The sequence below is a fragment of the Phoca vitulina genome, unplaced genomic scaffold (assembly GCF_004348235.1).
Source record: "Phoca vitulina isolate PV1807 unplaced genomic scaffold, GSC_HSeal_1.0 scaffold28, whole genome shotgun sequence".
NCBI lineage: Eukaryota > Metazoa > Chordata > Mammalia > Carnivora > Phocidae > Phoca > Phoca vitulina.
This window is the reverse complement of record NW_022589731.1, coordinates 13543779-13567002: the sequence shown is the minus strand read 5'-3', so window position 1 is coordinate 13567002 and position 23224 is coordinate 13543779. Positions and strand designations below refer to the sequence as shown.

The window sequence follows — 23224 nt, the reverse complement described above, 5'->3', positions numbered from 1 at the left end:
GACTCCGACGCAGATGCGCGTTGGTGAATGTTTAGGTTTGATTTCAGATTTGTCTGGTGAATGTGGCAACTGGAGGGGAAGGGCAGGAAGGAGCAAGCTTTATCAGAGGTCTTCTCTGGGCGAGCTTCTTCCAGGTGTTCTCAATCTCCCCAGAAACACAGAGCGTTACTTTTATTCTCCCCATTTTACAGATGGGAATACTGAGTCTGAGAACTATTCTAGAGACGTATTTTGTCTGCATGGACTTGGTGTGAACCTCTGATGCTTCTGCCAATCCCTTTTATCTGTGTGGTTCCTGCTGATGTGGTTTTAATCTTAACCAAAAGCTAAGGGCAGCATAGCTCTTGCTTGGGTCATGTCGTTCATATCCCTCCCGTCCTGCTAGGAGAACTGCCCTGAGGTGCTGGCCTTGCCATAAGGCAGAGGACAGTGACATCTCTGACAACAACTGCCACCAGGTGTTAAGCAGTGCTATGGGGCAGGCCCTGTTCTAGATATGAACCACATGTAACAACTTAGTTAAGACCTTGGCCTTTAGAGTTAAGATATAACTGGGTCTGGGTCCAAATTTTGGCTCTGTCACTTTCCAGCTGTGCAGTCATCAGAAGGTACTGCACATATCTAGGACTCAGGTTCCCATCTGTAGAAAAGACACATAGTTATCATCCCTTCCTAGTGGGATCCTGGAACTAATGGAGATGAGGTATGCAAAGTGCTTAACACAGAGTAAGCTCCCAGTAAATGTAGCTCTCAGAAAATTATCACTGCTTCCAACAACAGTGTGAGCTAGGTATTATTATCCCCATTGTGCAGATGAGGAAACTGAGGCCTGGGAGGCTGTTACTTGCCCTGTCACATGACTCAGAAGTGGCCAAAGGCCTCTGACCTGCCTGCCTCCTGCTTGCAGTCACGTTCAGTGAGTGAAAGGAGCAGAGCTCCCTGCTTGTGGAATAATCAGGAAACAGACCCTTGCTCCCTGACACTGGTAAGTTCAGGAGGCTGTAGAGTAGATGCCCCAAGAGTTCATGGCCAGGAAGCCTGGAATTCTCCGTGAAGCTGTAGGAGGACCAGCTGTGTCCTCTTGACCTGCTGCATTTCCCTTGGCTTTAGGAGCTGAGTGACCAGGCGGGGTCGGAGTTCGAGAACTCTGATGTCAGATGGGTCATCACAGTGCCTGCCATTTGGAAACAGCCCGCCAAGCAGTTCATGAGACAAGCTGCCTATCAGGTGAGTGTGGGGGTGGGGCGGGTGGCAGCCCAGGATGCCCATGGGGGTGACTGTCACCCCACTCAGGTGTCTCCAGCACTCACAGGCCTCCCTGGGAGGCAGTGAGGGGCCTCCCCCTGCCCAGGGGACATGAAGCCTTCCTCCTGGGGGAGGAATGGGGGTCAGGTCCATAAGGGTTGGGCTGGGCTCAATTTTCTTTCTGGCATTATACCTTCTACACTGTAGGTTCCCCAGGGCTAGGATTTCAAACTGGGGTACAGAGACATTTCTCCATGGGTGAATGGAACCTCAGGAAAAAGCTTAGGCAATAAGAATGTTTGAAGAAGAAAGGAATAAAGAGAAAGCCGATGGCCGTGCACCAAGCACAGCAGCTTGGTATAGAGGTTGAAATCTGCACCTGTACAGCTGGGTCATAAGGGAAATAGAATGATCTTCTGCACGTGTCACCTTGTGAGTAACATGGGAGCACACAGGGTCGGGGTGGTGAGGCCACCAGACCTGTGTGGTGGCAGACACCTGGATGAGGGCAGTGGCATGGCTGAGGAGTGTGCCAGTCAGCATGGCGCCATGGATAGAACATTCTAGTGCCAGTGGCCAGCCCATTCCTCCTGGGCGTTGGGGGCATCCCTGGTACCATGGACCCTCATGGCCGCCAAGCCTCACACTGTCCGCAGGCCACGTGTGCCATGACGGGGCTTCCACGAGGGTCTGACTTCATGGCAAGAATGGCTGGCCGGGCTGACCTGCCATTCTGACCCCAAGGTCAGAGCTGGCTCCCGCTGTACTTAATCCCCTGGGTTAATGAAAGGCCACCCTGGGGCCTGGGCCCACTCTGTGCAATGAGAGTCAGTTTCCAGAGCCTTCAACCTGAGCTGGGCTGGGGAAAGTCACCAACGTAATAGATGTTCCCTTGCCTGAAGCCACACCTCCCAGGGGACAGCCACCGCTCCTGGGGGACATGTCTCTGATGTTGAGTTTGTAGCCATAGGTATGAACTTTCCTTTCAAAATACCTACCGATCAACCCTGAGTACCAAATGCAGCAAAATGGCCATGGTTACCTTGGTGTCATGAATTGTACTCACCACTTGGAGCTTTACCCCAGGTGACAGGTAGAGTTCCAGGGAGAGCAATGTCCCTGCTCCACCCCCACCCCCAATCTCCCCACTTCCCCTTCTTCCCTGTGCTTCAGGCTCTCCTCTGCTCTCCCCTTCAGCGTGAGAATCTGGCTCAGTCTACGTAGCTGCCAAAAATAGATTTGTTTTTATAGGGATGAAGGAAGAGGGTGGAAGTTCCAGAAAGAGGCAACTTCTTTAAAAAGGAAGAAACCCAAATGCAGTTTTGCTGTCCACAGAAGCCCTGGGCATCCTGGAGCTTGTCCTCAGTGCCAGCCTTCAGGCAGCGTCCAAAGACGGGACGCTGGGACACGGCTGTCTGTGAAGACACAGCCAGCGTTCTGACTTTGCACAGGAAGGAGACTCAGGATTCAGGGCTTTGACTCTTCGTTTTCCCACAGGAAAACTGCAGCAACAAACACGTGACCCGGAAAAGGGTCAGTTCTTATTTTTAGCCTGAAACAGAAAGAGGTGCAAGGACTGGGAGATTTGTCAGGGCTCTTGGAGCCTTGGGCTGGCTCTTCCTCAGGACTGCCTCTCTGAGAAGTGGGGCCTGGCGGGGAGGCCCCTCATTCTTGGGTCGAGGAGGAAACCAGGCAGATGGAGGTGTGGTGCCCTCCAGGGTTTGGCAGAATCAAAATGGCACCTCAGAGGGGTGAATATAACCAGCATTTATGGACGTGGGGACTTTTCTTTGTGAAGCCCAGAGATACTCTGCAGACTGCCCCATCCTTTGGTTGTTGGGTAACTTCTGATGGGTGTGGCGTTTGTGCAGCTTAATTTTTGGCTCTTTGTAATTCTGATTTGATCCTTGTGTCGAGTTTAGTCACTGAATGGCTTTCAAGATGGCAGGGGCCATTCAATCGTTCTTGGTTTACTCATTCATTTATTCACTAAACAAACCCATACTGGGGTCTTCTGTGTGCTGGGACATGTAGGTGCTAGATTCATATCCTGTGTACCAAGATGAGGCCCCACTCTCAGGTTGCTCATAGCTGAGTGGTTCATTGCAGCCTTTTGTACTTGAGAGAGAGGGGCAGAGGGAGTTATGGGGCACAACAGCTTTGCCGACTAGTCTATGGTATCTTTTAGCTCGTCTTCTGGAAGAGTCCCCATGACAATATGGACATGAAGCGTGGCCAGAATTAGCATCTCTTCAATTCTCTCTCCTTATCCTCCATTAATTGTACAGAATAAGAAAAATGTGTACCTCTGATAGTTAATTTTATGTGTAAACTTGACTGGGCCAAGGGGTACTGAGATATTTGGTCAAACATCATCCTGAGTGTTTGCTGTGAGGGTATTTTTGAATGAGATTAACATTTAAATTGACTGACTAAATAAAGAGATTGCCCTCCCTAAGGCGGGTGGGCCTCATCCAATCAGTTGAAGGCCAGACTAGAACAAAACTCCCTAGAATAAGAGGGGATTCCTACTGCCCACCTGCCTTCAAACTGGAACATTGTTTTTCTCCTCCCTTTGGACTTAGACTGAAACAGCTCTTCCTGGGTCTTGAGGCTGCCGGCAAGGGAACTATCCCATAAGCTCTCATGGTTACCCAGCTTGCTGACTAGATCTTGGGACTTGTCAGTCTCCATAATGGTGTGAGCCAATCCTTTACAGTAAATCTCTTTCTGTGTTTACATACATCCTACTGGTTCTGTTTCTCTGGAGAATGCTAATACAGAACCTGAGCACAAAACATAGTTCTTGGGTCAGCCAGCTTCTGAGATCTGAGGATGCCCACCATCCCTTACACCCAAAGTGCTGCCCATCAGTCTGGCTTCAGAAGGAAGAGCTGGAAGGATGAGGTAGGATGGTACTCCGTCAGGGCAGCTAGGAAATTGGTCACATCTCCCCTGCTTGCATGCAGGAAATGGAGTCCCTCCTTCAGGCCTGTTGGCGGCCCTGTGAGCCCAAGTTCACGGCACAGTCAGATAGGGGCTGAGCTTCATTCCTCCACTGGCCTGGTGGAGGGGGAAGAGACCTGGATGCAGAGCAAGAGACGAGGCTCTGGGCAGCATCTCTCATGGAAGAGGCAAGCCTGGAGGGGCTGGTTCTGGGGCCTCCACTCAGAAGTCTGGGATTCAGTGCTGAGGTTGGTGGGGGCTGCAGAGCACTTTATGGATACAGTTTTATCTGTGAAACTCCAAAAACTCCTCTTGTGTCAAATGCTTGTTGAAAAAGTAGGTTCAATCTCTATGTTTTATAATTCACGGCCTCAGGGCCCCGTTAGGCCCTCTCAGAGCATTCGCTGAACAGCCCGTAGCAGGAAGAAGAGCTGATCCCTCTTCTGAGGCCTTCAGGAAAGATCTAGAATGGGAGACAGTTCCACTGAGTCTTGAGGGATAGTCATTATGGGTAGGAAATAGTCCAGTTGATTTCTAGAGGCAGTTTGCCGGAAACGTGTAACCCCAGTGGGTTCTGGAAACCTGTCAAATAAAAGATAATCCCTCACGGAGGATGATCTCCCCTGATGTGGAGTTAACACTGGTACTGCAGTGAAAAGTAATCACATCGGGGGGTGGGGGGGACAGAGCAGCTACGGTGGCTGACACCCAGACCCGGCGCAGCTGTAGCCCCAGGCGGCTGGACGTGCGCCCCGCAGAGCGTCCCCCCGTCTGGCCACCTTCACGGCTGTGCACGCGTCCCTGGACGGCTTCCCTGGCTGACAGCAGGGCTGAGGGGCAGACGAGTCGATATCAGGGCCCACGTCCCCAACCTCCTCGAGTGTGGTTTTCTGCTCCTCCCAAGTGGGGCTCAGGACCAGGAAGCAGGGCTCTCAGAGGGGCTATGGCGGTGCTCCCGCTGCCCCAGGTTCCTGGAGGACTCAAATGGGATAGTGCATTCTCGGTGCAGACCCTTTCTGTTGGTAGCCTCCCCAGGTCATGTCAGCAGAAGGCTCTCATTCAGTGTTCTGGAGACAAGGGCCAGGAAATCACAGAATGAAGGCTGGCTGGAGGGATGGCGGGTTCATTCACTCAGCAGCTACCCCCCGAGCACCTGCTATGGGCTGACCTTGGAAAGTAGCATCTTGCAGGAGAGGCTCGGCGCGTCTGCATGATCTGTAGTTGGAGATGGAATAGGCTAAGTGCTCGGCCAGCCGGGGTGCAGGGGCGGGAGAGCTCCCGTGGAACAGCGGCTGCAAGGTACCAGCTTCAGAGGCAGAACTAGCCAAAGCAGCGAGTGCTCCCCTGCTCTGGTGGGCCCAGGCCTGATCCCAGGGCTCCTGACAGTTGCCAGGCTGTGGGCTTCTGCTGAGAAGGACTGCAAGTGTTTATGCAGAAAGCCTACCCTTCCAGGCACTGGGTCCTCCTGGCCAGAGATAAAGACATCTGAGTTTTTGAGCGTCTGGCAGATTCTTTTGCATTTCTTCTTTTTCTTGGAGTCCACAAGCAGCTCTGGGACCCCTCCTGGGGAGAGGGAACCTGGTAGAGCTTGTCCTGGGCCTCTCACTGAGCTTACCTTCCCCACTCCCCGCCCTTGCTGGTTGGAGGTCCTCTGCCCCCCTGCTCCCCATCTGCATCCTCTCCTGGGTACCATGGGGAAGCCTCTGTGGAAATGGGTCAAAGTTTTTGCTGCAGGGCTGAGGCCAACCCAGCTGGGGAGGGACAGATGAAAGGCCTCCCCTGAGGGGTGTAGCCATGCTGTTTGGGGCATTTTGGGGCAGCCTGTGTGTCTTTCATGTCTTCAGGATTCGGGAGCATCCCAGGGGGAAGCTGGATTGTGTAAATCACATACCTCAAGTTGTGTAACTGTACTCAATGCTCTTCGCTTCTCTGGAATTCCTGATTTGGCTTTCTGTTTAAATACTTCACATCTGTTTTTTTTTTTTTTTTTAAGATTTATTTATTTATTTATTTATTTATTTATTTATTTAAGAGAGAGAGAGAGAGAGAGAGAGAGAGAGAGAGAGAGAGAACGGGAACTCAGGGGGAGGACCAGAGGGAAGGGCAGAGAGAGAATCTCCAGCAGACTCCCTGCTGAGCACAGAGCCTGACTCGGGGCTCGATCTCAGGACCTTGAGACCATGACCTGAGCCGAAACCAAGAGTCGGACACAACTGACTGAGCCACCCCGGCCCCCCGATACTTCATGTCTACCTCAGGGGGGCTGCTCACGGTCTCAGGGAAGGTGTGGAGAGGGATGAAGGCATTGAGTTTTTCTTCTCGTTCCCTCCCGTCCCCCACTGCTGGGTCCAGGCCGGCCGGTGCTCTTCCTGGCCACGTGGAGGGAGACTGCCTGGCCGGTGGACATCCTAGTGGGACACAGGGCAGTAGTGAGCCTTTCCTCCTTCCCACTGGCCCCGGCACGGCCCTGGCGCTCTGCTCTCCTCGCCCCTCCTCCCGGGCTATTTTCCCTTCTGAACTTTGGAAAAGCATCTTAAACAGTTTGGCCTGGTTGTTTCTTTGCTGCTAGTTTTTCCTTCTTCCTCACACCGTTTTCTGGAAAGCTGGACCTGCTAGCTTCTATTCTAGGAGGCCCTTGACTTTACAAACCCACGAAGGAGGGAAAGTCAGTCTTCGAGAGCGGTCCTTTAGAAGGGGGCTCCTCTTGGTTTTATGTTGGATTTCTCCTGGGATCCTGGGGCTTAAGGTTCAGAGGTTTCAACTTTCCTGGTGACACTTAGGTCTGTAAACCTTGTTCCCTGTCATTGGGCACTGCAGCGTTAGCTGTCTTGGCGCTAAGGATGTCTAAGTGACCCTGTGGGAGGCTGGGGGAGAGGGACTTTTAGTCCCTTGGGTTGGGAGTAGTGGGAAATCTTGTTATGCATCTGGGTCAGTGGCCTGTTGATGGGCATGCAGGCCTTCTGCACCCAGGGACCAAACTGATGGGCATAGATGCTGCCCATGTAGTTGGTTAACAGCTGAAGGCACAAAGCAGTTAAGGAGGCAGTTTTTCTGTGGATGGTGTAGGTTTTGTAAAGTCGGTCTTCTAGAAGGGGTTCTACCACTTGTGAGGCATCTGGTATCGGCAGGGGGGAGATTTAAGTCACCTGCCTGCCAATGGTTTCTCATTAAGACACAGTTAATTGGTTCATTTGGGGGTACGGTTATTACGGAGAATTGTCTACATGCAATTAGAGGTGGGATACCATCTAGTGCTGTCCTGGATTTACTGGGTAAAGAGATCGTACCTTGAAACCAGCAGAAGGAGGAGCATTAGAGACACCCTGGGAGTTTTGTCCAAGTCGAAAGGCCTGGGTCCCACCCTGGTACCTGAAGTCAACGAGAGCAGGAGAACCAAGAACCAATTAAAGAGCTGGTCTTCGAGGCTTGAGACTGGGTCTGGGCTTGCTCGGCCACGTACAGGATGGATACATTTGAGCCTGAGACGGTCCGGGTTTCTCAGGAGAGGCCATGTCCCAGGAAACCCAGGACCATTGGTCACCCTACCTCTCTGAGCCTTTGTTTCTTTCTGCATAAAGTGAAGGAGTTGTACAAAAGGCCAAGAAGGGCCTTTGCATTTTTAATATTCTAACCGGAACCCCCTCCCTTCCTTGTCCAATAACTGAATCTTCTAAGCCCCTTCCATCTGTGACTCTAGGCTGTGACTCTAGAGAGGTCACTGTACATGTGTGACATTAGGCAGACTGTTCACCCCTGATCTACAGGATGAGTCCACTACACCTTATGGGCTTGGTGTAGAACCAGAGTCTCCTCCGAAGTGGGTGTGGTGCGAGGGCAGCACCCCGAAGTTCCCTAGGGAATAGCAACAGAGCAAACACAGTGGTGAAGGACACAGCGTGTCTCTGTCCCGTCGTGCTGGCGACCAGGAAACCCTCGGGGCTTGAACGGCTTCAGCTAGCAAGCGAGGCCTCACGCTTTAGTTCCTAGGCCACGGGAGGTGGGCAGGGACCTGGAAGAGGCCATGCCAGGCTCAGGTCTCCACGTGCCCTCCGAAGGGTGGTCCCAGAGCCCCCTGGCGGGCTCTTGTAAGGGGCTGTGACTGGAACAAGCCAGATGTCACAGAGCAGAAGCATGTGTGCTATTAAAGGGGTAACGGCTTTGAATAAAGTAACTGTCAGCTGCCTTTTGACCCATATTCTAGAAAGCGTGAGACTGTGTGGGATTCCAGGAGGGCTTTCTCCCAGAGCCCCGGAGCCCTCCTTGGTGTGCTGGAGACATGTCAGATTCCCAGACAGCCAAATCCAATGCTCACGTAGCTGAGGTCCAGGGATGGCCCATTTGTTTCCTGGGCCACCAAAGATTGAGGTCTGCCTTTAGACCATTTGGCCTATCGTAACCAGAAACAGACCACCTGCCTTCCATCTTCTGACAGTTTTCAGAGTTTGGGGGCATTTCCCTCTTCATGCTGCTCAGTTCTGGGCCAAGCAAGTCCCAAATGAAAGAGGCCGCAGGGCCCAGAGAGCCCTGCATTTCCCAAAGGCACCCACACATTTTCTTTGGCTCCTCCGCAGTGTTTGGGGACCCGGCCTGGGGCTCAGCACCCCATCACCACTGAGTGTAATCCCTGCAGGGGTCTGTGGAGGGAATTTCCCAGACAGGCAGAGCACAAGTGTCCCTTCCTGGAGGGCGTCAGCGCAAGGCGTGTGTGTCCTCAGAGTGGTCCTGCCTCTGTCTTCCAGGCAGGCCTGGCCTCCCCCGAGACCGCCGAGCAGCTCATCATCGCCCTGGAGCCCGAGGCGGCCTCCATCTACTGCCGGAAGCTGCGGCTGCACCAGATGATCGAGCTGAGCAGCAAGGCCGCGGTCAACGGGTACAGCTCCGGTGACACAGTGGGAGCTGGGTTTGCACAGGGTACCTCCTGCTCTCTCTCTCCCCTCCCTGCTCGCTCCCCTCCCACCCCTGCATGGTTCTTGGCCCTGATTACTGAAAGGCCCTTAGCACCGTAATGAAGAATCAAGATGCCCCCAGAGAGGTCAGCTGTAAGCACCTCTGTCCTCGGCCCCTCGACCTGGCCTCCCCAGGGCCCCTCGGAGACTCCGCAGTAGTTACCCCGGGGTCATCACCTGCCCACCCGTGTGCCTTGGGCTGGGGGAGGGTGCTTCTCTCTAAGTACCTGACAGTGGCCCTGAGAGCAGCTCTTGGCCTGACGTTTTACTAGGCTCTTAATTTTTCTTGTTCATTAACTGATTCTTAATCTAATCCCACTTGCCTGTTATTAATTCCTCCATTAAGACTGTTGATTTACTGCTGACTCACTCACTGGGGCCGCTTCGTGTGTGGTTAGCTCATTATGTGTCTTAGCTGTGAACCTGGCAGAGTTGAAAATACAGATGAACGGGGCTGAGTCTTCCTGACCCGGCTGATGCACATTTAGCTGTGGGACATAGTACCGCCTAGGGGGAGCCAGGATGGGCGTTAAGGAACTTTTCCGCTTTTTTTTTTTTTTAAGATTTTATTTATTTGACAGAGAGAGACACAGCGAGAGAGGGAACACAAGCAGGGGGAGTGGGAGAGGGAGAAGCAGGCTCCCCGCGGAGCAGGGAGCCTGATGCGGGGCTCGATCCTGGGACCCTGGGATCATGACCTGAGCCGAAGGCAGACGCTTAATGACTGAGCCACCCAGGCGCCCCAGGAACTTTTCCTCTTTAACATTTACCTGTATGCAAGTTGGTCACAGTCTCGGTCCTCAGATCTGTTTTCCCTTCTATCTGGGGCTCTATGAGTGGTGCAGACACCCTAGGTCAGGGTCAGAGCTACCAACGTGAGCGAGCACAGGCACTGATGGGAGTGCTGTGGGTGCTGTTCCCAGAGGAGACCTCGGGGCAGAAAGCCACCCATCCCCGTGCCCACCCCATCCTGGAAGGCCCAGGAGGAGGAGGAGGAGGAGGAGGAGGAGGAGGGAGAACATTAGCGGGAACTACCGCCTCCTGTTCCCCCGACAGCCTGGGTCCAACTTTTCCTTGGTCCCCACACCTGAGGCCTATGTCTGCACTCTCCCACAGCGAGGGGGCCCTGGCTCCGCCTTCGCACGGCCCTGCGTCCTCTCCTCCAGAATTCTCCTCTTCCTCTTCACCCGGTCATGCTGCCCCAGAGGTCGCCACTCTGCATTTTCAACCGGAGACGGAGGAGTCGGTGAACCTCAGCCATAAGACAGTGGCAGAGAGTTCGCTGGTCTGGTCCCCAGGTTGCTGCCCCAGGCTGCCGGGGCTGAGGGCTAGCACCTCACACCTGACTCACCCGGGGCGAATGGAAGCTGTTGCCCTTCAACTTGATTTGCCTTTTTTTGGGCAATGCTTGGCCTCCACCGGAGTATGGCAAGGCTAGCCTTCCTGCTAACTAAATCAAATGTATTAATGTTTTAAATACTCAGAATGACATATTTATTTAAATTATCTTCATCGTTTTCATGGGAAAAGAGACGCACAACCGACTGGGCTTCCTGCCTTACGTGCGCACTCTTACTGGTTCACACACACACACTCAGGTCAGAACTAGCTAATCGTAGCGCAGCTTTTCTTAATACGTCCTAAGTGTAACACTCACATTTGAAGGGGAAACTGTTTTCGAATGCTTGCCTTCCCCGAGAGCTCAGTTTTGGGGTTCCTTTCCTTTAACTTATCCTGTCTGCCTCCACGCTGCTCCTTGTCTGTGTCCCGTGCCTTGTGGAATTTGCTCTCGTCTTGCGCTCCGAAGGTCTTTTTGGTTTTTGACATCCTCCCACTGTTGGCCATGACCCCTCAGAGGGGCAGCGAAGCAGGGGTTCTAGCTCAGCCTTGTTTTACAGTTATGGCCTGTCTCCCAGAAGGAGGGGGCGCTGCCTCGGGAGGCCTGGCAGGGCCCTTAACCAGGAGCTCCCTGGTTGGAATTAGGGCCCTGAGCCCCCCGGGGCTGTTCTCTGCCCTCTGATGCTCCTCCATGACAGATGCCCAGTGGACACTACTGAGGGGAACGGGGCTGGCCTCTGCCTCCAGCATCACAGCGTTGCTGTCCATATTATTTTGCACCAAAAGAATTTCATGAGATCAGTAAAGGATCCCCTTTTTATAATCTTGGGCTTAATTTGCCTAAAAACATGGTAATTTTTTTTTTGAGAGCTCAGAACATGTTTTATTAGTCTGGCTTGATCATTTTTTTATGAATGACATCTAGATTGTTTTAGCAAACCAAATGCCCATTATAAGGTCTGCAATAGAAGTTCATCTGGAGCCAGTGCTGGGAACAGGAGAGAGGCCCTGAGTTTGAGGACCCCTCCCAGGCCTGCAGAAACTCTTTAATCAAGACGGCCTCATCACTGAACGCCAAGGCCCGAAGAATTTAAGAGCTGATGGCTCTTGCTGTTCTAATCCCCAGAGAAGACACTGTTTTGCAAACACGGTGCTCCTTGCTAGAAGAGGGTAGAGGGTCAAGGGTCCTTAAGTGGATGACCAGCAACAGATGGATTTGTAGGGCAATTCAAAGTCAGCAGCACCAGTTTTTAGGAACTAGAAAAATTGGTGGTGGGGGGGGGGAGGCAAGGTTGTGGGATGGGGCAGCAGAGCAGTGGACAGAACCTTTATCTGTAAAATCAGGCGTTGCTCTAAATTGTTCATTGTAGTGATCATTTGTTGGGTACCGAGTCTCATAGTTGGTGCTTTGCCTTCATTATCACCTCCTGTGTGCTGGGCATCACACTGGGTGCTGAGATAAAATCAGAGAACCAGTCCCTGCTCTGCCTGTGAGGAACTTAGGCCAAGTGTTATTATCCCCATTTTATGGATGTGGAAACTGAGGCCCAGAGGGGTTACGTGATTTGCCCCAATGGGCACCTTGGCTGTGCCCTGCTGATCCCCAGATACCCTCTCACAGCACCTTTCTCATCTCTTACGTTCGTGTTCTGCTTTGTCACTGTAAGTTGTTGAATCTCAAAGGCATGAGGGCCCACGGTCCAAGGGTGGATGTGGAGCTGCAAGACAGAGTCGTGGGAACTGCAAGCCCCTTAACCTCGTCCGACCTGGTTTCCTCCCTCCTCTGAACACAAGGACGATGATCTGTGCCCTGTCTGCCTCCCAGGGCTGCGGGCGGCCTGTGAGGGATGCAGTCGCCCCACACAAAGCCTCACAGCCACTAAGTGGCCTGAGCCACAGCCGTGTTACTCCCCAGCGTTAGCAGAAAGGCGGCCAGGGCTTCGCGAGGTTCCGAGGGCCCGCCCTGTGGCTGAAGCGCCGCCTTGTGGCTGAAGAGCATACTGGCTTCCCCTGGGTCGGGAAATGGCTCCAGTCCCTTTCATCCAGGATCCAGATTAGGAAAACATCCCCGACATTCCTGGCATCAGACAGATCTGGTTCCTTGAGGTGAAATTGGTGAAATTTAACCAAATGCACTGCAAGCTTCTTGGCAGACAAGTTCCTCCCCGGGACAGCAAAGCCAGGAATCTGGTCGATTTAGTAACCCCTAAGAAGTGTCACCAGGGGAAGGGCTGCTTCTTCTCCAAGGCGAGTTTCCAGCAGGGCGCAGGCCAGGCTGCCATGCAATGAAGAGATGGAGGCTGGTGGAACCGGTCCGGCTTTGTGTTTCCCAATGTTGTATTTATGTAATCCTTTTGGTCAAGTGTCGCTAAATGTTCTGTCCCTAAACCTCCTCATGCTGTTGCCTCCACGGACTGCAGATGACTGCCCGCTTGTTCATGCTTTCTTACCCATCATTTTCTTTCTGTCGGCCACTAGCTAAGGAGCACATACGGCGTAATCGGCAGAGTCGGACCTTTTTGGTGGAGAATGTCATAGGAGAAATCTGGTCCGAGCTGGAGGAAGGTAGCGTCCTTGAATGTCCTTTGCCCTTGCTGGATTTATTCTATATTGTTGGCAAAAATGCATTCCTGTTGGTTCCTTTGGCACGTGCGGAAAATGTTCAGAATCAGGTGGTTTTTAAAGACCACCCACCCAAGGAGAGCTCTTTCGGAGCTATAACTTTGCATGTTATAAAACCATACAGACTCTTTAGAAGAAAAGTGGGAATTGGAGCTCCCCAGTTCCGGGGTAAGTCTTGTGTTAAATAGCAGGTCATTTTACGGCGCTATAAACCTTGGCAGGAAGTTGTCCCTTGTACGTGCCAGGGACGCAGCCGAGTGTCACAGGACAGCTTCCTTCTTACAGATCCACTCATCCGGGTTCTTTACCATCCATGCTAACTGGCACTCCTGGGCAGACATTACTGCATTCTCTTCAGTCACGAATAACTTGGCTGTGCAGCTAATTTGCAAAACCATCGTGTTAATGAGAAGGGTTGACGGGGGTTGTTGGGTATACCAAGTCGTCACCCCCCAGCTTGTTTCACGATGGGGCTGACAAGCGGTCTGTGTAAAAGATGGCTGTCTTTGTCCCAGGTGACAAGTATGTGGTCGTGGACAGTGGCGGGGGCACCGTAGACCTGACCGTCCATCAGATACGGTTACCGGAGGGACACCTGAAAGAACTGTATAAAGCAACAGGTGAGCCCCTGCATGGCTGATTTTCTCATTCCTGAGCTGTTTCTCTCATGTCAGATTTCTCTTGGTACTTCCTTCTCTCGGTTGCTACCAGCATGTGGGATTCTAGGCCCGAGAGGGTTCCTGTGTGGAACTGAGGAGCAGAATGCATTTAAATGTTCTTTAAAACACAAACGACTGTAACTTGGGATTTGGCATAAAATGAGCCTGTTTTAGATCCTGGACAAGGGAATCTTTTTCTGAAAGTTCTGGAAGGATCTGATTGTCACCTGTGATTTCGTGCTCTGGTTAAGCTTTCTAGGGAGGTTTCAGGACACCTGGTCTTGGATCAAAGTTGCCAAAGCAAGCGACAGGCTCTCTCCCTCGGTGGGGGTGGGATGATGAGTCATTAACAGATCACGGGGTCTAGGTGGGCCTCCTGATTTTCAGACCCTGTCCTTAGATTTCTTGGGTGGGAATACTATGTTGCTCATACTTAGTTATATGTATCCATTTTATTTAAAATGAAAGTGATTTTGTGGGGTGCCTGGCTGGCTCAGTTGGTAGAGCATGTGACTCTCCATCTCGGGGTTGTGAGTTTGAGCCCCATGTTGGGTGTAGTGATGCCTTAAAAATAAAATCTTTTAAAAATAAAATAAAATGTAATTGAATTTAAACAGCTTGTTGACAGGTGATTCTGTAGGAAAAAGTTTCTCCGCCCAGAAGAAGAACCTAAGGGTTTTAAAGCATAAGTAAAAATTTAGAGCTACAATCTGCTAACTGGGTCTAAGTCACTCTACTTGATGTTTCTGAGAAGAACACAGGGTAGGCTGTTTCTCAGAGTTTGGATTCAGTTTCTGGCAGTTTCTGACATGGGGGGGGTCTCTCCTTTTGTTCTTGACCCAGGTGGACCCTATGGATCCTTAGGAGTAGATTATGAATTTGAAAAACTTCTGTGTAAAATATTCGGAGAGGATTTTATCGAACAATTCAAAATCAAGCGTCCCGCGGCCTGGGTTGACTTAATGATTGCATTTGAGTCTCGTAAAAGGGCAGCAGCCCCGGACCGAACAAACCCACTGAACATCACCCTGCCCTTCTCCTTCATTGACTACTACAAGAAGTTCCGCGGGCACAGCGTGGAGCATGCCTTGAGGAAGAGCAAGTGAGTCGGACTCACCAATGGCTTAGGTCATTCTAGAGGGTGGGTCATGTTGATGGGAAGGAAGAAGGGGGTGTGGACTCTGACTTCCAGTCCTACAGAGAAGCTGTGTGACCTGGGGCAAGTGACTCAACTTCCCTGTTCCTCAGTTTTGCATCTGGAAAACGGAGATGATGTTTCCACTTACCTCAAAGGGTTGTCGTGAGGATGACATGAATTCCTATGTTAGGCACTTAGCACAATGCCGGGGACCTGGAAAGTACTATTTTTGTGTTAGCTTTTATTATGTACTAATAATTATAAGCTTTGTGAAAGCAGGGAATTTTGTGTGTTTTGTACCAGTATCTACAACAGATTCTGGTACAGACATAGAAGGTGCTCAGTAAATATTTGTTGAATGAATCCCGTGGGATTCTGGGTTTCCTGCTAGTCTGAGTCTCTTGGCTGCAGGCAAGTGTTTGTAGTTCAGCTTGTTGCAAAATGAACATTTGGAAGCTGTTTTAAAGCTGAATTACAAAATTAATAGACAAAAATCATAGGTTTCTCAAAGTCTTTTTAGAGTGGAAAATTTCAAATATTTTCTGGGCAAAATGAGCCTCATTATTCAGCTTCAACAACTGTCAGTTCCTGGCCAACCTAAATCCTCGCGTAACCTCCCACAAGCATTTTAAAGCAAATCTGATCATCATCTAATCCATAAATATGTCAGTATGTATCTTTAAGGGGGATAAATTTAAAATGATAACCCTGACACTGTTATCACGAGCACACTTAAAATGAGTCATTCTTCAATGTCCTCAAATACCCAGTTAACATTAAAATTTCTCCCATTGTCTTATAATTTTTTTCAGTTTGCATTAATATCCAAAAGGTGGCTACACACAGCAATTCTCTGATCTGCCCCTGCCCCTACATCCCACTTAATATATAGGTCCCCCTCTTGTTTTTTTCCTTATGGTTTATTAGATGATAAAGCTGATTGTCCCATAGCGTTTCCTCCAGTCTGGGGTTTTTGCTCATTGCACGCCCATGTAACATGTTCGGCCCCCTGGTATTTTCTTACAAATTGGCAGATTGAGCTGGACATTTGGTCAGAGTCAAGTTTAAGTTTTTGGCAAGCCTACTACATGGGTGGGGTGGGGGTAATATTTCCCCCTTGCTTCACGTCAGGGAACACGTGCTGTTTGCTGGTTGCTTCTTTTGAGATGCTAGCAGCCTTGGAGGGTTGTTGCCTAGGTCTGTTATGCTAAGGAGTGGCCCCTTAGTCTCTCACTCCATCTGCATTTGTTAGCTACATGCTTCTGGAGAGAGAAACTCTTCTCCTCAGTGGTTTGGTTGCCCTGAAGTACAGTTCATATAGGAAAGACAAGACAAATGCTTGGTTCTTTCCTTTCATTTATAAATTTTTTGTTGAAAATATTGTTGATTTCCTAGCATTCTCCTAAGTGACAAATGCATTTTTTTTCTTTTGTGGGGACTCAAGGGGAGTATCATTAAGATTTCACAGATATAGGCATATTTGATGTATTTTTTAAACCATGGCGGTTGTATCCTGATTGAGAGTCAAAATGCCCCATCTTGGCCAGTAGGAGCCTCTTCAAGTTGGCTCCCGAGTCCCGTTGATTTGACGTTTTGGTCTGACTTCTGGTTAGAGAAGATGCTCCTGGCTCATCTTCTGTATTCCCTATCCCAGACCTGCAATCAGCCATTTCTCTAAAAAGCTTGGGTTCTGTATAAGGGAAACAAAGTAGATACGATTTTAGCTCTTCTTGCCCTTGGAGCAGGGTCCTGGCCAGACTCTTACCAGGCTCCTGTTCTCTCTGTCCACCAGCTCCCCTCCAGAGGTGCTTGCTCTGAGTTGAACCCCAAGTCCTGCTCACACAGTTCTGGGGCTGGTCCACTCTCCTTCTGGAGAGACTGGCCACAGCCAGCCACTGGGTCATTCCACATCATCCCACATTGTCCTTTGGCCAAGGCCACAGAAAGACCGCCTGGTCGGGCAGCCCTGGCAGCATCTAGAATGTGATGCTAGGAAGCGGCTGGTGCATGCTTTGCTTCAGGGACAGAGACACCATTTGCTTGGCCTCTTTGAACTTGAGAATGGGCGGGGTATGTGCTGCAGTAAACAGTCCCTGGCATTCCTTTAGTGCCAGAAAGTTTCCAAAGTGTTTTCACAGACGTGGTATGTAACTTCATCTTCACAACAACCCCTGCGAGGGAGGTAAGACAAGTTGTACTATCCTTGATTTCCAGACAAGAGACTGGGGCTCAGAGAAAACGCAGCCCAGCTTGCCCCAAAGTCCCGCAACCTCTGAGTGGTGGAGGCCATCCTGGAGCCCAGTGATCCTGAATCCCTGTCCAGTGCTCTTTCTGTTCCATGCCATTGCTTTGGACGTTCTATGCCTTTGACAGAGAAAGGGGCATCCTGGTAGGCTTAGGCTCGACACGGTCATGGGACAGGTGCCTGCAGGGCTGAAGGAAATGCACCTGAGCACCCAGGCTTGTAGCCTCATGCAGCAGCACAGTGGACACGTCACATGAGCCTTTAATGGACTCGAATCGGACTATTGTGCCATTAAAAAATGTCATTCAAACGAGAAAGATCCCTTTAATTCTTTCCCTGTATTTTGCACTAGACTTTGGCTTCCACCATCCCAAGGGCCACAGCCCAAAGCAAAGAGAAACAGAAGACGCTGTGTCTTAGCTTTTGAGCACCTAAGGGTCCAGGTTCTGGCAGTTGAGGATATTTCCAAGGCCTTTTGAACCCTTCTACCCCCTCCAGTGTGACAGCTCTTCTGACAGGGCCCATCTCTGTGCACATAGACTGGGTACTGTTCACACGCTCAGTGCTTATTTCTCTCTGTGCCACACCCCCCACAGCGTGGATTTCGTGAAGTGGTCCTCACAAGGGATGCTGAGGATGAGTCCAGATGCCATGAATGCTCTTTTTAAGCCAACCATTGACAGCATCATTGAGCATCTCCGTAAGTATCAGCCAGGGCTCGGCCACTCAGTAGGGCAGAGCCAGGAATGGGGACTGAATTTTCTAGCATCACTAGCTAGTGTGTGTGAAGTCAGGTTGGCAGGGGGTCTGGGGCTGGGAGCCACAGGTCGGGGCCTGGGCAGGAGCAGACGGGGCCTGGGCATGTATGGGGGAGCTTTCTGGGCAAGGGCTCTCCAGATCCTCGCCCTCAGGTACTATAAAGCAGCCCAGAGCCTGTCTTCACCTGGGCCTTGAGTTTGACTTCAAAAGTCAGGATGCTGGGAGCTCTGCAGTAATATTGTCCTGGAGTGACAGGGCCTAGGGAATGTATAGTCTTTGCTTCATCAGGATGCAGTAGGAACCATAATGTCTGCTGTGGAGGAGGGACAGTTATGTGGACCAAAGAAAGGTCTCCTGCGAGGGGGCAAACAGAGTCCGGCCATGCAGTTACTGTGCTACCTCAGTGGCCCTCACTGGGGACACGCGGTAGACTCACTGGGGACCTTTCTCAGTATCCCGGCCCCCCATCCACTTCCCACCCCACACCTACCAAATCAGAACCCCTTTGAAAACCACAGGACAGTTTTTAGAACAGCCTGCCTTGACTGACTTAACAGGACCACAGGCTTGGAGAACGTTAGCAGTCTTCCTTCATGCCTAACAAATTACTACTTAGAACCATCACCATCTAGCCGTAAAAATGAGTGTCTGCTCACCAGCAGCTTTGGTTTTTATTCCTGAGCATACTGGCGTGCAAACCCCTTTCTTTTTTTTTTATTTTTTTTAAAAGATTTTATTTATTTATTCATGAGAGACAGAGAGAGAGAGAGAGAGACAGAGGCAGAGGGAGAAGCAGGCTCCCCGCGGAGCAGGGAGCCCGATGCAGGACTCGATCCCAGGACCCTGGGATCACGACCTGAGCCGAAGGCAGACGCTTAACCGACTGAGCCACCCAGGTGTCCCAAACCCCTATCTTGTAAAGACCAGCTCTACAAAAATTCTGCCCAACCAGCTCAGCCACGTCTGTTCCCCACGTTCTCAAGGCCACCAGTGCCCCTTGGCGGCTGGCTTTGGTGACAGAACGCTGTCCCTCCCTCTTTGTTTCCAGGGGACCTGTTTCAGAAGCCTGAGGTGTCCACGGTCAAGTTCCTCTTCCTGGTGGGAGGCTTTGCGGAGGCAGCCCTCTTGCAGCAAGCGGTACAGGCTGCCTTCGGCGACAAGTGCCGCATCATCATCCCCCAGGACGTGGGCCTCACCATCCTCAAGGGCGCCGTCCTCTTCGGCCTGGACCCCGCGGTCATCAAGGTGCGCCGGTCGCCGCTCACATATGGGGTGGGCGTGCTGAACCGCTACGTGGAGGGCAAGCACCCCCCCGAGAAGCTGCTGGTGAAGGACGGTACTCGCTGGTGCACCGACGTCTTCGATAAGTTCATCTCCGCCGACCAGTCGGTGGCCCTGGGGGAGCTGGTCAAGCGGAGCTACACCCCGGCCAAGCCTTCCCAGCTGGTCATCGTCATCAACATCTACAGCTGCGAGCACGACGACGTGAGCTTCATCACCGACCCGGGGGTGAAGAAGTGCGGCACGCTCCGCCTGGATCTCACGGGGACCAGCAGCACAGCCGTGCCCGCCCGGAGGGAGATCCAGACCCTCATGCAGTTCGGGGACACAGAGATCAAGGCCACGGCCATCGACATAGCCACCTCGAAGAGCGTCAAGGTTGGGATTGACTTCTTAAATTACTAACAGACCCGCCCCGCCGCCTGCAACCCCCACCCCCACCCCTGGACTCTGTTCCCCTGCATCTGCTGACCTCAACCCTGACTCTTCTTTCTCTGTCCTTGACCTTCAGCATTGCCCACCTGAATTTCAGCAGGGAAGATGGGAACGACTAGGGCTAGAAACAATTAGGGATTTTTGAGGGCACACTGGAATCAGCAAAAACTGTCGGAGGTTTGGGAATAAGAAATCTGAGGATCCTGGAAGAGCAGCTAGTTTTCATAGGTGCCCAGTGGTGAGACAGCCACCCGACAAGGGAGTCAGTCCGTTTCTGCAGCGGCGATTCAGCTTGCTTTGAACGGATCTCTGTTAGGATGCCCTAATCTATTTGAGACTTTTCTTTTTACGTTTTTTTTGGATGGCAGTCAATATAAAATGCTGTCCATCTGCAGTTAATTTCTTTTCATCATCATGTGATTAAAAGCGGTGATTCAGTGGGAGCTGGGAGCATGTGCAGCTGGTGGGAGAGGCCTGCCCACGCTGGGCACTATTTTAGGTTCTCATAATTTCAATTCTGAATAGGTTCAGTGAGGAGTAACGATCGTCTGAGCTAATCTACTAGGATTCGAGTGAGTGGGAGAGCTGATGCCCTCACTTTTCAGCAGGTGAAAGCTGGCTTCGAGCAAAGTGGGTATTTAGGCGCTGCTGACTTATCCCAAATCATATGCTGGGACATCATTCCCCAGATGCCAGATCCTGATTTCTGAATTCATAAAATAACTCAAGTTAACCTTAGTAGGCTTCTGTGTGAGGAAATGGGCTTGCAGTTTGCCTTGTTCACATCACCAAGCCCGGGAGTCTGGAACAGCCCCTCACCTTGACAAGGGTCCATATTATAAATTAACTCCCTTCTCCCCCTCATCTCCCAAAGAGTTTTGGCCCCGCATTCCCACATTTCAAAAAGAATACATTTGTGATACATGGGTAGAGAATCTGTACTATGAAATGTTTCACTAAAATCTTCAGTTTTTTAGGCGTATCTAAAAGGAATTCATAGATTTGTACTTGATGAATTCAGCCAGGTCGGTTCAAAGCTGATCTGTGGATCCCCTTGTGAGAACTGCCTGGGTGCCTCTTAAAAGCAGGTTTCTGGATCCTCTTCCTTTTACAAATTGAATTTGGGTCTTGGTGGGGGAGGAGGGGACCAGCATTTGCATTTTCAGTAGATACCACGGGGGACTCTGGTTCCATGGGAATCTGAGAACTCCTAACTTTAGGTTTTGTTGGAAGCTGAAGCACACACCAGCGCCTGCAGTCTCCCCCTTGGGGAGAGGGATTTTCAAGTGAAGAACCGGGGTCCCACACCCTGCCCTTTGTGAGTGGGGCTGGGGCTCCACCAGGCTTGGGGGTGGTGCTTTTAGCCCTCACAGGAATAGCCTGCAAAGGAGGAAGGTCGGAAGAAAGGGACCCTAAGAACAGATGAGGAACCAACTGGTGTCTCTGCTGGAACTCATTCCTATTTGAAATCCCTGGAGGCATGCATAATAAACGAAGGGAGGATGAGCTAAGGAACTCACTTCGAAGGCAAGCTGGATTCACAAACCCATTACCATAGCCAATATGCAGATTCGAAATAGCATTTCCAGTTTCATTTGAACATGTCTTTCCACACCGCCTGCTGCAGAATTCCCTGCTAGAATGTGAAACACGAACAAACCACTGACCTAGAGAATGCTAGTCACGTAACTTAACTTCTAGCAGGATTGCGCATCCAGGCACAGAGGTGTGTTTGCTGGGGTTCTCTTGCTGCCTGCTCTGCTTCAAAAGCTAAGTGTTCTGGGTCTTTCTTTGGTGTTGCCAGCCATACTCTGCCAATAAGACTTCTCAATTTAGTTATAAGTAATATAATTTTATGTACATACGATACTAGAATATTGTACAGAATCTTTATTTCTACAATGTGCTTTGTTAAAAAAAAAAACCAAAAGGAAAATGCTCTTTGAATTTTGTTGATGACATTGCTGCCTTTAATTTCCCGTGGCTTCATTTTTTAATTGCGCTTACTTATCCATTTGTACCCGATACTAAGCTTATGGACTATGTATGCGAGACTGAGCAAGAGTCAGAGGTGTGGAGGCTCCGAATACTCTGGAAAAAAGAAAAGGGACAACAGCTGGATCAACAGCTTCGTCAGACCTTGCTTCACTCACATCCTTCCCAGAAGCTCACAGTTTATATTGAAAGGAGCATAATCATGTATCGATTCTCCTGTCCAGTCTTTGAGAGCTGAACATTCTGGTTCTGTACGCCACGTGACTGTGCAGGACGACCTACGAAAACTCTCTGCGTCCCTGCAGGGTTGTCAGCCTCTTGTGGGGCAGAGCTGGGTCACTCTGACGGCCAGATGTGGTCCCCATGTGCCGTGTTGTCTGCACAAGAGGGTTCCAGGAAGGAATCAAGTGGGGCACAAATCCAGCTGTTCCACTCGATTAAGTGTAAGTGTGAGTAATTTAGTGAAGTCTTTTTTTTTTTTTTTTTGGCTAATGTAAGACCTTTCCCACCTTGCACTGAGGCTGTCTCCTTGTCTGATTTCTCTTTAGCGAGTTGGTTGAATTCTGCGCTGTTGGCAAGCAGGTGATGGAGAGAGGTGATAACTTTACCGGACTTTCTTCTGGCCCCAGAAATGCAGCCCCAATAGTCGAGCTTCTTAAAAGAAAGCCCCCAATCCATCCCTCCTCTCCCTCCTGCCCCCGGAAATACTGTAGAATGAGAACACTGGATAAATACACGTGGACACATTTTCTAATCTTAGAAAGTTTCTAAAAGGCCTGTTGTCTTGACCATTACTCAGCTGTCCCTGGAGTATTATCTGATGTTCATGTTTTGGAAGCAGACCTGTCAAAGGATCGCCTTTCTAACTGCCCTCTCTCTACACAGCAGGCATTAGTAAATGCTGAATGACAGACAAGTCACAGACAGACAAGATAGGAGAGAGAAGGAGACATACAGGCACTCACGCGGAGTTGAAGATTGAGTCCAGATTGAGTCTGGATTATGATTGAGTCCAGATTGCAGAGCCTGCCCGCCCCCTAGGATGTTATTTAGATCAAGTTTAGCTTTTAGAGTCTAGGTCTGGTTAATTGCCAGGGTGGCAAAGAATCGCATGCGCCAATATAAACAGGAGTCCAAATGCATTATTAGTCGAAGATCAAATTTCACACTGTAGAGTTGAAGTAGCTGTGAGTAAGCTGCGTATTTATGCTGGGAAATGACTAAGTGGATGACTCGTATAAAAGTTGTTGTCCGTTACGTCACACCTCTCATCTGCTTGGAACATGGAACTTTATTCTAAAATATCAGCCACTGGGGTCTTGTTCACTACAAGATAAATTCACACTCCACAGAACTTCACAGCTGTTCACAACTTGACGAGACTGTACCTGCAAACTCTGTCTTCACAGACGTCTAATAAAGCAAAAACTCTGCATCTCGTGTGGCCCCAATTTTTTTTTTTTTGCACTATGATTTTGTGAATGGAATTATAGATGCATCATTGCTGACTTCCTCCTCTGCCCCATCTCACTCAGATGGAGATTGAGTTTCAGGTCTTTTCTCAAATGTTACAAGCTTTTTAAATTTTTTTTTTTTTAATATTTTATTTATTTGC

General features: G+C 50.5%; 1 protein-coding gene across 3 annotated transcripts in view; it reads left to right on the top strand.

Annotated features, from left to right (window-relative positions):
• Positions 1-23049, top strand: part of HSPA12A (heat shock protein family A (Hsp70) member 12A) — a 158669-nt gene extending 135620 nt beyond the window's left edge. For all 3 annotated transcript variants that reach the window (XM_032423492.1, XM_032423493.1, XM_032423494.1), the window contains 7 exons: positions 1111-1227; positions 8931-9102; positions 12954-13040; positions 13613-13717; positions 14600-14858; positions 17736-17839; positions 18947-23049. In XM_032423492.1, coding sequence (XP_032279383.1) covers positions 1111-1227; positions 8931-9102; positions 12954-13040; positions 13613-13717; positions 14600-14858; positions 17736-17839; positions 18947-19584 — 1482 coding nt within the window. In that variant the 3' untranslated portion in view covers positions 19585-23049. The remainder of the gene's footprint in view (positions 1-1110; positions 1228-8930; positions 9103-12953; positions 13041-13612; positions 13718-14599; positions 14859-17735; positions 17840-18946) is intronic.
• The last annotated feature ends 175 nt before the right edge of the window (positions 23050-23224 follow it).